The sequence below is a fragment of the Phacochoerus africanus genome, chromosome 14 (genome assembly GCF_016906955.1).
Source record: "Phacochoerus africanus isolate WHEZ1 chromosome 14, ROS_Pafr_v1, whole genome shotgun sequence".
NCBI lineage: Eukaryota > Metazoa > Chordata > Mammalia > Artiodactyla > Suidae > Phacochoerus > Phacochoerus africanus.
This window is the reverse complement of record NC_062557.1, coordinates 59713767-59726144: the sequence shown is the minus strand read 5'-3', so window position 1 is coordinate 59726144 and position 12378 is coordinate 59713767. Positions and strand designations below refer to the sequence as shown.

General features: G+C 55.7%; 1 protein-coding gene across 6 annotated transcripts in view; it reads left to right on the top strand.

The window, feature by feature from the left end:
* PRPSAP2 (phosphoribosyl pyrophosphate synthetase associated protein 2) overlaps nt 1–12378 on the top strand; it is a 38531-nt gene that overhangs the window by 10202 nt on the left and 15951 nt on the right. For all 6 annotated transcript variants that reach the window (XR_007131930.1, XM_047758480.1, XM_047758483.1 and 3 more), the window contains 3 exons: nt 2164–2336; nt 5393–5508; nt 10955–11010. Coding sequence is in view for 5 of the 6 variants with exons in the window: in XM_047758480.1 (XP_047614436.1) it covers nt 2164–2336; nt 5393–5508; nt 10955–11010 (345 nt within the window). In the remaining variant the exon portion in view is untranslated. The remainder of the gene's footprint in view (nt 1–2163; nt 2337–5392; nt 5509–10954; nt 11011–12378) is intronic.

Genomic DNA, 12378 nt, shown 5'->3' with positions numbered 1-12378 from the left:
GCTGTTTTTGTCCTGCCGCTGCTCTCTGTCAGTCCTTCCTCCTCTAGCCAGAACCATGCCCTCAGTTTTCTCTACGTTCCTTGTCTCGGATTATTCCGGAGCGCGTTGTAAGCCTGTGTAACTCAGGGCCTTCGGTCTCGTCCAGGGTGCAGGAAGCCTAGATGGTTAACACTGAGGTTTGGTGTCGTCGGATCCACCTTCTGTTTCCTTTCGCTGTAGACTAGTTGTGGGCATTAAAATGAGGAGACAAATTTTTTTTTTCATCTTTTTTGTCTTTTTTGTACTATTTATTGGTCCTCTCCCGCGGCATATGGAGGTTCCCAGGCTAGGGGTTGAATCGGAGTTGTAGCCACCGGCCTACGCCAGGGCCACAGCAACGCGGGATCCGAGCCGCGTCTGCAACCTACACCACAGCTCACGGCAACGCCGGATCGTTAACCCACCGAGCGAGGGCAGGGACTGAACCCGCAACCTCATGGTTCCTAGTCGGATTCGTTAACCACTGCGCCATGACGGGAACTCCAGGAGACAAAATTTAAATTGAGAAAATTCTGCCCGTTAACGTTTCCTGTAACTCAAACAAGTTATTACTTGAGTTTAGTGATGGGAAAAGCCTTGAACCAACTCCCGGGAAGAGTGTTCCTGGAGCCTCGTTGGGGAACCCGGGTGTGACTTTACAGCCACTGCTGGCTCCTCTGCCCTCACCCCTTCGCGTCGCGTGCTCTCTGCCAGGCTGCCGCACCGCCTCGGAAGCCGGCTGGTTGAGCTTCTACCCACCCGGACAGTTTGTACCCCACTGACTCACAGAGCCGGGTGCACGTCTGCCAGGCGCCCGCCGCGGTTGCAGGTGCGGAGGTGCGTGTGGGCCGACAGATCGCAGAGCCCTGTCCTCAGGGCGTCTGTGTTCTCGGACAGGCAAGCGACACGAAAGTTGAGGAGCGTGTCGTTGGTCGGCGGTGGTGATACTGCGGGCTAAAACCCAGACCCTCGCAGAGGGGACGGGGCGAAATGGAGGGAGGGATGGAGCGAGGGAGCCTGTGGGTGGCGTCTGGAAGCTGCGAGAAGGCGAGGAAGGAAGCCGCTCGGGGCAGGGCCCCCCGGTGTTGGGAGGAGGGCACGAGGGGGGAGCAGAGTACAGGTGGCGGTGGGGCGGTCCCCAAGGAGCCTTGGGCTTCTGCGGGGGGCGTGCAAGATGGGGACCACCCGACCTTGACCTGCAGATCCAGAGGGATGCTGTGCGGAGACGGGCGTGCCCGGAGATGGGTGGGTGCAGGCCGTCGCCTGGGCCCACTGAGGCTCGGCCCCAGGGCAGCAGTGTAGTGACATGCGGTAACTCTCGGGGGTTTTGTCCTGAGTAAACCGGGTAAGGAGCGTTGCATCGACGGAGACAGCAGTTTCATGATGAAGCAGGCTTTGGGGGCGAAGGACATTTCAGTTTGGGGCATGTTTCCAGAGGGTGTAACAGTCAGGCCAGTGAAATTGTCAAGAAGCAGTTGAACCTGTTAGGCGGGAGTGGTGCAGCCTCAGTGTGAGGATCCAGCATTTCTAAGGCTGCGAACTGGGACGGGAAGCTCGGGGGATGAAGGGGGAGAGGGGAGAGGAGGACAGCGAACGGTGTTAGGGCAAGAAGCTGGGAGGAGAGGGCCCAGCAGAGGGAAGGGGGGCAGGCGGGTGGGGCGAGCAGCGCTGTGGGCAGGGAGGCCTGAGGCCAGCCCTTGGCTTTAGCCACGCAGAGGTCTTCGGTGACCTGGGCTGGACGAGGGTGGGAGAGAACGGGAGGGTGAGTGTAGACGACTCCCTGAGAGGTGCTGCCCAGGAGCCCGCGTGCGGAGAGCGGTCGGGCTGCCACAGGCGGGAGACCGGCCTTCCCCGGCGGGGGTGGGTTCCAGCGCCGGGGGGCTGGGCTCGGCGCACCAGCAGCCCTGGAGGGGCCCCGTGGTGCTCGCGCACCGGACTCCCTGGCGTCACTTTGCTCAGTGGACAAGGAGGAAGCTCAAGGGCTGAGAGGGCACGTGGGGCTGACGGAGGCTGGGGGGACACGGGCTTGGTTGCTCTCGGGTCTGGAGCCTGACTGGGTCCAAGCGGGCATAGCCCTTTGGTGTCGCTTTGTTGGCACAGAGGCGTCTGACGGTGCTCCTCGTGGGCTTCTCTCTCGGCTTCCAGGGACGTCAACAGCACCATCATGGAGCTGCTGATCATGGTGTACGCGTGCAAGACCTCCTGCGCCAAGAGCGTCACCGGCGTGATCCCCTACTTCCCCTACAGCAAGCAGTGCAAGATGCGCAAGCGGGGCTCCATCGTCTCCAAGCTGCTGGCCTCCATGATGTGCAAAGCCGGTAGGGAGGGCCGCCCGGCCCAGACACCGTAAAGCCTTGCCTTCCCTGCGTTAGAGCGTCCAGCACAGTCCAAGCAGCTCATCGAGGCAGTTCCCTTGTGGCGCAGTGGGCTCAGAGCGCGGTGCTGGGGTTGCTGCTGTGGCCTGGGTTCAGACCCTGGCCTGGGAACCTCCACATGTTGTGGGTGCAGCCAAAAAAAAAAAAAAAGACAGCTAATTTATAAGGAGAGAAAGTGCAGAGAACCCTCTCCTGTTTGCAACTCCTTCAGACACAGAGGTAACGAGAATAGCTTCTTTTTTCCCCTCAATTCTTTGTTGAGAAAATGATATTGAAATGGTGAGTTACAATCATATCGAAGTTGTTTTACAGGGAAAAGGCCGCTGGACTCAGCTCCTCTAATACAGTAGCCATTTGCATTTTGGCCTCTTCCCCTGGACAGATGGGTGTGTTTTCCAAATCATCTGTTTCACTCTGTGCTGTGTACTTTCAGGTAATGGCCTCCGTGTCTCCTCGCTTCTAATGACCTTCAGAGTGTGTGCGTGGCGAGAGAGAGGGAGCGGTTACAGGAAGCACACCTCGCAGACGGTCGGCAGGGAGAGGAAGTAGTAACAAGTCTTGGGATTCCTGTTGCGGCTCAGGAGGTTCAGGCCCCAGCTAGAATCAATGAGGACACGGGTTCGATCCCTGGGCTCCCCCACTGGGTTAAGGGTCTGGCATTACTGTGACCTGGGGTGTAGGTTGCAGGTGCAGCTCGAATCTGGTGGTGGTGCTGTGGCTGTGGTGTAGCCCGGCAGCTGCAGCTCCGACTTGACCCCCAGTCTGGGAACCTCCACATGCCACGGGTGTGGTCCTAAAAAGCAAAAAAAAAAAAAGTCGCCTCCGTGTCACCACATTTTAACACAGACGCTGCAGAACACACTTTCTGCTCTGTCATTTCAAAGGGTCAGAACTAAAGCAAACCAAGCCTGCACCCCGGCAGCCGGAGGAGCCCGTCAAGAACCCGCTGCAGGGACGGGAGGGACCCCCGAGCTTCCGGGAAGGTCCTGCCCTGCCCCTCCAGCCCTGCTCCTGGGCCCCCAGGCCCGCTTGCCTGCTGCTTTGGGCAAGGTTTGCTTTACAAAATTTTTCCAGTTGAATTTTCCTTATACTCGTGAGGTGATTATTTCAGATGTCCTTTAAGGAGCCGGTGGGATGGAGATTCTTTTTTTTTTTTTTCCTATATCTCCATCTGGAGGACATAGCGATATCAAGTGCGTGACTGTTAGGTCCTGCGGCGAGCTGAGTCTGGTCACAGCATGAGATTCTTCCTGTTTTCCAGCCACAGGCCTGTGCAGTTTGACCTCCTGTCTTCAGACAATGTTTTTGTTTTTTTTCCCACTGTTTGTTTTTAGTTTTATTGATGTGTAGTTGATGTACGAGGTTGCGGTCATTTCCGCGGAACAGCAACGGGGTTCAGTTGTACATGGTCACACGCCCATTCTCCCTCTGGTTCGCTTCCCACATGGATGGTCAGAGAGTATGGGGTCGAGGTCCCCGCCAGACCATCTTTGTCACGCCTGCTGACAAAGCTTCAGGGCGATGGGATCCACTCGGGCAGGATTAATCGGAGGCGTGTCTGCGTTCCTGTGGTCCTGGCTATTCACCTCTGACACTGAGGTGAAAACCCTGCACGAGTGTGGGAACCACCACGCAGGCGCTCCCTTCCGGGGGAGACTCCGCTCCCCGCCTGCCGGTGACCTTGCCGTGCTCCCCACACAGAAGCCTTCGCTTCTGACGCCCGCCCCGCAGGGGCCCTTTGCCCGCAGCCTTCGGGCGCCGGGTCTCCAGGCACCGGCTGGTGCCCTCGTTCAGCCCGGCGCCGACACTGCGTGCCTGGGGGCGCGTCGGGCGTCAGACCCGCAGTGACCGCCCCACACCCCAGACGCGAATCCCCAGTCCAGCTTAGGTCACCTGTGCTGCTGACCTCGTGGCTATAAACCAGAGGCTCCCGTGGTCCTGTCTGGAGTGGAGTCATGTGCCAGAGCTCGTCACAGAACTCAGGGACACTGTCCCACTGTCAGCAGTTCACTAGGACAGGACACGGCCAAGGGCACGGGTGAGCGTCCGGGTGGATGGAGGTGGTCAGTTATTAACTCTTTTCCCAGCCGCTCTCCCCTCTCTGGAGGGTGAGGGTCGGGGCCTGAAAATGCTGAGCTTTCAGTCATGGTGACAAGCCCCATCCGGGGTCAGGCTCTCCTGGTGCGCCAATCACTGAGGAATTTTTAAGGCTTTCGGGAGCTCTGCATCGGAGATGGGGTCAAAGGCCAAAGGTTAGAGCGCGAGCTGCCCCAGGGATCTTACCCTGGAGGGAGCTTTGTGCGGGGAGCTGGGGGCAGAGACCAAGACTTAGATTTTCTATTGTCTTATGATCTCATTGTAATAAAAAAAATCTGAGAAATGAGGATGCCGAGTTTTTGATGAGAAAGCAGTTTTTTTCTTCCTTTTTCAGCCACGCCTTCAGCATATGGAAGTTCCCGAGCCAGGGGTGGAATCAGAGCCACAGGTGCAGTCTGCGCCACAGCTTCAGCAGCACCAGATTCTTAGCCCACTGTGCAGGGCTGGAGATCGAACCCGTGCCACCTCAGAGACAATTTTTTTTTTTTTTGTCTTTTTGCCATTTCTTGGGCCGCTCCCTCGGCATATGGAGGTTCCCAGGCTAGGGGTTGTGTTGGAGCTGTAGCCACCAGCCGATGCCAGAGCCACAGCAACGCGGGATCCGAGCCGCGTCTGCAACCTACACCACAGCTCACGGCAGCACCGGATCCTTAACCCACTGAGCAAGGGCAGGGATCGAACCCGCAACGTCATGGTTCCTAGTCAGATTCGTTAACCACTGCGCCACAACGGGAACTCCCAGAGACAGTTCTTAACCCACCGTACCACAGCAGGAGCTTCTGAGAGAGTAGTTTTCAGTAGTAATTTATTATGTATGGTATCTTGTTTTGTATAGTACTTATTCCTACACTGCAGCTGGTTATGAAACTATTTGTGTGTTTGTGTCTGCTTTATTTTCAAAGGTCTAACTCATCTCATTACTATGGATTTACACCAAAAGGAAATTCAGGGCTTCTTCAATATTCCTGTTGATAATTTAAGAGCATCTCCGTTCTTGTTACAGTATATTCAGGAAGAGGTGAGCTAGCTCAGACTTTTAACAGTCTGATTTAAGGCTGAAAGGTGCCTTTCCCTTTCCTTGGGCTGTCTGTAAAGGGTTAAAACTTGATGGATCCTGCTTAAAGTACTGTTTATAAATGTAATTGGGTAATTTGGCATGTTTTAAAACTCTTACCCTGCAATTTATTTCTTTTGCGGGAGCTCTTGGAGATTGTCCTGGTGTGTCTGTTTTCCGCTTGGACCCCAGGGCCTGGACTCTCCTCGCCGTGACGGGGACGAGCAGCGCTCCTCACTGGCCCCTGGGCGGTCCCGGGCGTCGTTGGCGTCCCCTCCGTCTGCCGCTCTCCACCCGCCTGTAGCCGTCCCCCCCGTCCGTGTGCGCAGTCCTGCCAGCAGCGGGAAACCCGGGGTCGCCCTCCCCGGGACCCGGGTCCACACGTGGGTCCTTCTCCGTCCCATCCTCCTGCCCCCCCCCCCCCCCCCCCCCGGGAACCAGTCCCGAGTCGTGTCTTGCCTTTCTCTCCATTTCCTTGGGTCAGGTTATTCCCAGGCGTTTCATTCTTTGGACGTTGTGGATGGGCTCGTTCCTCTTGGGTCGTTCGCGCTGGTGAAGGGAAGCAAGACTGAGGTCCGTGTGTGGATCCGCAGCTCTGCTGAGCTCCCGCGGCGGCGGTCTCGGAGTTTTGTGTTGTACGTGGAGTCTTCAGGGTTCTCTCCACGGGAGGGCGGATCCTCTGTGAAGGGACAGCTTGACTCTGCCTTTCCAGCTTGGGCACCTTCCGTTTCTCTTTCTCGTCTCAGGGCTCTGGCCTGAGTGCTCGGTGGCGCGTCGGGAGCAGCGTGGAAGTGGGTCGCCAGGCCTTGTTCCCGAGCCGAGGCGGCAAGCTCTCCGCCGCTCTCCTGGGTCTGACGTCAGCCGGCGCTTTTTCCCAGGTGCCTTTGAGGACGTGCCTTCTGTTCCTAGTTCTCTGAGTGTCTGTATGGGACGTGGTGTCGGATCTGCCGGGTGTCTTCTGCATCCGTCGAGGCCGTCTCGTGGGCTCTCTTCCTTCGTTCTGTGTATGATGTATCACAAGGACGGGTGGTGCTCCTTTTGAGCCCCTCGTGCTCCTGGAACAGGTCAGACGTAGGCAGTCATCGGTCGGAGCTACGTAGTTCTAACATCGTTTCGTGCGTTATTCTTTGGCGTCACAGCCCTTTGGTGACTCACTAGTTAGGAAGCCTTTTGAAAGGTTAGCGTGTGACGCGCTTAGTTCTTCCGCTTTATCGGGAGCCGTTTTCCTCGCATGGGTTGTTCTCCCCTTGATGCCTTTTCTGTAGACGTCTTCCTCCACCACCGAGAAGGCGGCCCCGCGTGGATTTCCGAGCACCTTCCGCACCCAGAGTGCAGGCTTCCCCTTCCTCTGGAGGCTCCCGCAGGCCTCCCCAGGGCACTCGGCCTGAGCGTTGTTGAAAGGGAAGACTAGAAAGTATGCTACTTGTTTTCTAAAGGTGTTGGAAAGAAACGTACAAACTCCAGGACAAGCGGTGTCAATGTCAGGGACCTGAGCCAGACTCCCCATTGAGAGAGGGGGTCCAGCTGCTGTCCCCCGGGAGGACAGAGAAGGCCGAGGCGGGCCTGCGGGGGGCGGGGGACGGTCTGGTTCTGGGAAGAATGGGGCAGTCGGGGGACAGGTCCGTAGGTCCTGTCCCGGCTCTCGGAGCTCACTTCCTTTTCGGGGTGGCTGCTGCCTCGCCTCGCCTGCTGGCGGAGCCTTCCTCTCTGGGTCCCAGGAAGCACCTGGCTGGTGGCCTTGCGGAAGAAGAGGGCCTTGCGGGCCTTGCTCCGGGGATGACCATGGCTTCCTGAGCAGGCAGCTCTCTCCTGCCGCCCCCTCCTGGGCCTTTCCGCATGTGCGGTGACACTAGCTCACTCTGGAGGCGCCTCAAACGGCAGGGCCACCAGCCCACAGGGAGCCGACAGTGCCTGTGGCTCATGTGACTCGAAGCCTGACCTGAACGCCGAGGCTGCCTTCACGCCAAGGGGTGAAAATGCAAGCGGCTGTGAGGCAGCGCTGAGCCAGAGACGCCCAGGTTGTGGGGAGATGAAAATAGGACCCCAGAGAGGTGGGGTACTGACGAAAGGCAGGGCTCGTGTTTTAAAAATGACGGAGGGGTGCCGCGATAGTCCTGGTGAGCCCTGGTCTGCAGCAGGACTTTCCACGGCAGTCAGGAAGCCGAGGCTGCCTGGGAGATGCCGTCCGCCAGCCTCTGAAGCGGGCACTTGGAAGGTGCTGCCGACTCCGCGGTGCTTTTGTCCGCACTGTGCCCGTCCTGGTGTCTCTGTACCGTCTCCCTCTCGCGCTCTCGGGAACGCGCAGCAGGACGCAGGCAGGGCTGCGGCGGGGGAGCCTGGCTGTCGGGCAGTCGGAGTCTTCGCGGTCCCACGGCGGCGCCGGTGGCGTTTTCCCGTGGTGGTTCAGGGGCAGTTGCTCAAGAGTTTCGAAGTCAGACGTGCCTGGCCTGTGCGGTGTTTTCCCCTCCACTTGGTAATGAGAGTTATCTTCTGAAATTGAGAGGCGAAAGCGTGTGTTGGGGGAAGGCCCTGGGCGCGTGGTGACTCGCAGTGGTGAGGAAGCGGCCAGCCCCCTGGACTGCAGCCCGGCCCGGCCACCAGCCTGCCTTGTGTTCTGAATCCTCTGGAGCTTCTCTTTGACTTGACCTCCCGTCTTCATACACAGTCAGAGATGCTGCTTCGTGGGTGCTTTTTGGAAAACAGCAACGACGAAAGGAAGCCGTTACTACACGGTTCGTGTCGTTGTGCAGCGTTCTTCCTTTCCCTTGGGGTGTCTGGTGCCTGGAGGTCTTTCCCGGCTCAGATGCACAAGACAACTTCTTTCTTCATAACTGCTGCAGAGTATCCCAAGGTCGTTTTTTAATTTTAATTTTATTTTTTCTAGGGCTGCACCCGTGGCATATGGAGGTTCACAGGCCAGGGGTCTAATCGGAGCCGTAGCTGCCCGTCTACACCACAGTCACAGCAACACCAGGTCTGAGCCTTGTCTCCGACCTACGCCACAGCTCACGGGAACACCGGATCCTTAACCCACCGAGCGGGGCCAGGGATCGAACCCGTGTCCTCGTGGGTATCAGATTCATTTCCTCTGAGCACGACGGGAACTCCCTGGTATTCCCAAGGGTAGATCAACCGTATTCAGTAGAACTTTCTGTGATAGTGAAAAAGGCCCGTCTGCTGTCAGCATGGCAGCCTCTAGCCCTGGCCGCATGTGCCTGCTGGGTCCTTGAAACGTGCCTGCTGCGACTGGAGAACTGAGCCTTCGTTTTATTTCAGCTTAATTAAGTTTAAACAGCTACCTGTTACACACGTGAAGCACAGTTTAAAGGGCCCACAGGTTACAGGTGTGCAGCACGAGTTTAAATGAGCCACAGGTTTTTCAACCATTTCCCTCTTGCTTGGATATTAGGTTTTTTATTTTTCACTCTTTTAAAGGAAATTAAAAAAATTTTTATAATAGTTGATTAACAATTAAAGGAAATACTTTCAAAAATATTTAAGTAATGCTACACTGGAAATGCTTAGGTCTGCCTTTTTTCTTTTTGGTCTTTTTGTCTTTTCCGGGGTCACACCCGTGGCATATGGAGGTTCCCAGGCTAGGGGTCTAGTTGGAGCTGTGGCCACCAGCCTACATCACAGCCACAGCAACGCCGGATCCTTAGCCCACGGAGTGAGGCCAGGGATGGAACCTGTGTCTTCATGGATACTAGTTGGGTTCATTACCCCTGAGCCATAATGGGAACCCCAAAAATGACCTACAGTTTTAATACTTTGATAGATAATGACAGAAAGTGCAGCTCTCTGTATTCATTTACGCTGGAACAGTTTCCCTTACAAAATAGTGTTTTCTCCGTCCAGGTGGCTCTCTTGTCTCTTCATGTCTCTAGATGCTCAGTGGGTCCCTTTCATTTTCTGTGGATCTTGTTTCCTGTAATTTGAGTATTAACCCCTCTGTTTCTTCCTTTCCTCTGGGAAGATCTCGGATTGCGTCTGTACCTTGTTGAGCAAGTCTTATGGTCTTGGGTGCTGCATGGTGGGGAGTTCCGTGCCTTGATCTTGGCCACGTTGGTGTTTGAGCTCTGTCCACCCTGCCCGCCAGCCAGCCAGCCACTGAGTTTCTTATTTGGACCACGGTAACGTCCACCTTCTAGATTTGTTTTTGAGTCTTTTTCCTAACACCTTTTTCTTTCATTATGTGTGTAATTTCCTCTTTTGACGACTTCAGAGGAAATAGACTTGTTTTTATTAAAGAGTCCTTTCTTTCAAAGTTTCCTTTTTTTTTTTCCGTTTCTTAACCGTTTTTCGCTTGTTTCTTCCTTTGGGTTTGGTGCTATTCGATGATGTTTGATAAGGAAAGGAAGTGCCTAAAGTAGTTGAGAAAGACTTCCTGCGAAAATCGGCATTCCTGCTGAATTCCTGATTCCTAATGGAATTCCTCAGTGGAAGTGTCTTTGGCTGCCTTAACTTGCTGATGGCGTTGGCTGAGTTGGGCTTTGGTGTGTGTGGATGTATGAGGTGTAGAGACACCGCATCTGCGTAGTTCTCCTGGATGTATCTGTGACAGAGCCAACTTCGAAGGTATCCGGTTTTTTGTCGTTGTTTGCTTATTACGTATTATTTCGTGCTTCTGAGGTGCCAGGCGTTGTGCAGAGGCTGGGTGTTATGGAGCACTTTTATGAAAATTCATTGATTTAGGTAATTGTGAGAAAAAAAAACCCATGGGCATATATTTGAATGAGATAATATGATTTAATGAAGTGATTAAATTTCAAGAACGTAATTTGAAAATATTGCCAAGATGAAACCAGAAACAACAAACTGCCGTTCCCCCGACAGTAGCCCTGTCCCCTGAACTCAGACGCTGAGGATGGCTGCGTCCCGCGTCCTGACCCCGAGCCCGGGCCGCCTCAGGTGGTCAGAGGGAGACGGCAGAGCAGACCGGTGCTTCGGTCATCCCCCAGGGGCTCGAACCTCTGCCGCCAGGCAGGGCTGGGCTGACCCCTTGGACACGCTGCCTTCCCCACGGCGCCGCGACCGAGGCACCGAAGCGGCAGTTCCTGGTTTGGAACTTGACGGTTCCCTGGGGTGCAGGTTGCGTGGTGAAACTGCAGAACCTGGGGTTCACTTTCCCGCTGACGTGCTGCCCTGTAGAGGGGAGCTAACGACTCATTAGCCCCACTCTTAACGCTCTAAGATTCATGGTAATGGTTGGGTTTTTTCCCCCCTAAGTAGGCATTGCTTCGTTTTCCAAAGACGAAATTTACGTTGCATCCCTTCTCTCTTGGAACACTTGAACGTGCCCGGATGCCGTCCTCGAATCCGCTGGGATGGTCATTGTTGCGCATTGTCGCATGCTGCTGGGAAGGGCCTGGGGGGGCCTGGCAGTAACCCCGCCTCTCCTCTGTCTCAGATCCCGGACTACAGGAATGCGGTGATCGTGGCCAAGTCTCCAGCCTCGGCCAAGAGGTAGGTGGGGGCTCGGGAGGCGCCCCAGAGCCGTGCCCGGGCCCAGCCCTGCGGAGTCCCGGGAGCTCTGGATCCTGGGACCCAGGGGGCCCCTTATTTTCACTCTGCCGACGGGTCGCCGGAAAGGTCGTCCGCGGGCTCCATCTCTTGAGGGAGCATTTATGCCCCTCCCTGCTGGGTCCCCGTCTGCGACGGCCCTTTTGTGGCGGAAGCCGTGCGGGTCTGGGGAACCCTCGTTGTTCACCTTCTCGTCTGACATTTAAAACACCAGAGACTGTAGTTTGAGGTTGTTTACTGGCTGTTATTCAGAGAGCGCGGTGATTTATTAACAGAAGTATGTTCAGCCAAGAGGTCACCGATGGGTATGTGTTAAAAGGTGACATTTCACAAAACTTAACCACCACGAGGTATGCAAACGGGGCCGTGCCGCGAGTTACACGAAGCCTGGAGTCATCGCTGAGCCAGCGATACAGACCTTCCGGCTGGGTTTGGGTGGAGAGGATGGGGGCGGGTTCCAGACCCTCTTATGAAGCGAGTCACGCAAGTGTTTGGCTCTCCCCTTGCACATGCAAGTTCTGTTCACACCGTGCTGTGATCTGTGGCGTCTGTAAGAGCATCATGTATTTAAAACATCATACAGACCGTAAAAATACCGTATTCCTAAAAACGATGTCACTTCAGCAAGTCACAGTCTTTCTGCATCAAAATCGGTGACCATGACCACTGTAAAAATGCATAATAATAATCGTGAAAAAGCTTGAGAAGCTGTGAGAATTAGCAAAATGTGACACAGAGACACAAAGGAAGCAAATGCTGTTGGAGGAAGGCACCGATGGAGCTGTGACAGGCCTGCCCCAACCTTGGCCTCGCGGAGGCAGGGTTCCGCGGAGCACGCGAAGCAAGGGCTGCCTGCACCCGTGCGTCTTGGAGAAGCTGCTCCCCTGGGCAGGGAAAGAACAAAATCATAGGAACGAAAGCGTTTTCCTTTAAAGAGGTCTTTTTAAAAAAACCTCCTGGGAGTTCGGGTCATGGCTCAGTGGTAACAGACCTGACTGCGATCCCTGAGGGTGGGGGTTCGATCCCTGGCCTCCCTCAGCGGGTGAAGGATCCAGTGTGGCCGTGAGCTGTGGTGTAGGTCGCAGACGCTGCTCAGATCTGGCGTGGCTGTGGTGGAGGCCGGCAGCTGTAGCTCTGATTCGACCCCTGGCCTGGGAACCTCCATATGCCGCAGGTGTGGCCCCCAAAACCAAAACACCCTCCCACGCTCAAGTGCCTTGAATACCCTTGCTCCCTGGGTCCTCGTTGAGTGCCATGGAGGGAAGGAAAGCAGAGGCGCCTCCATCCTGGGCCGCGGTCCCCAGCGTTGAA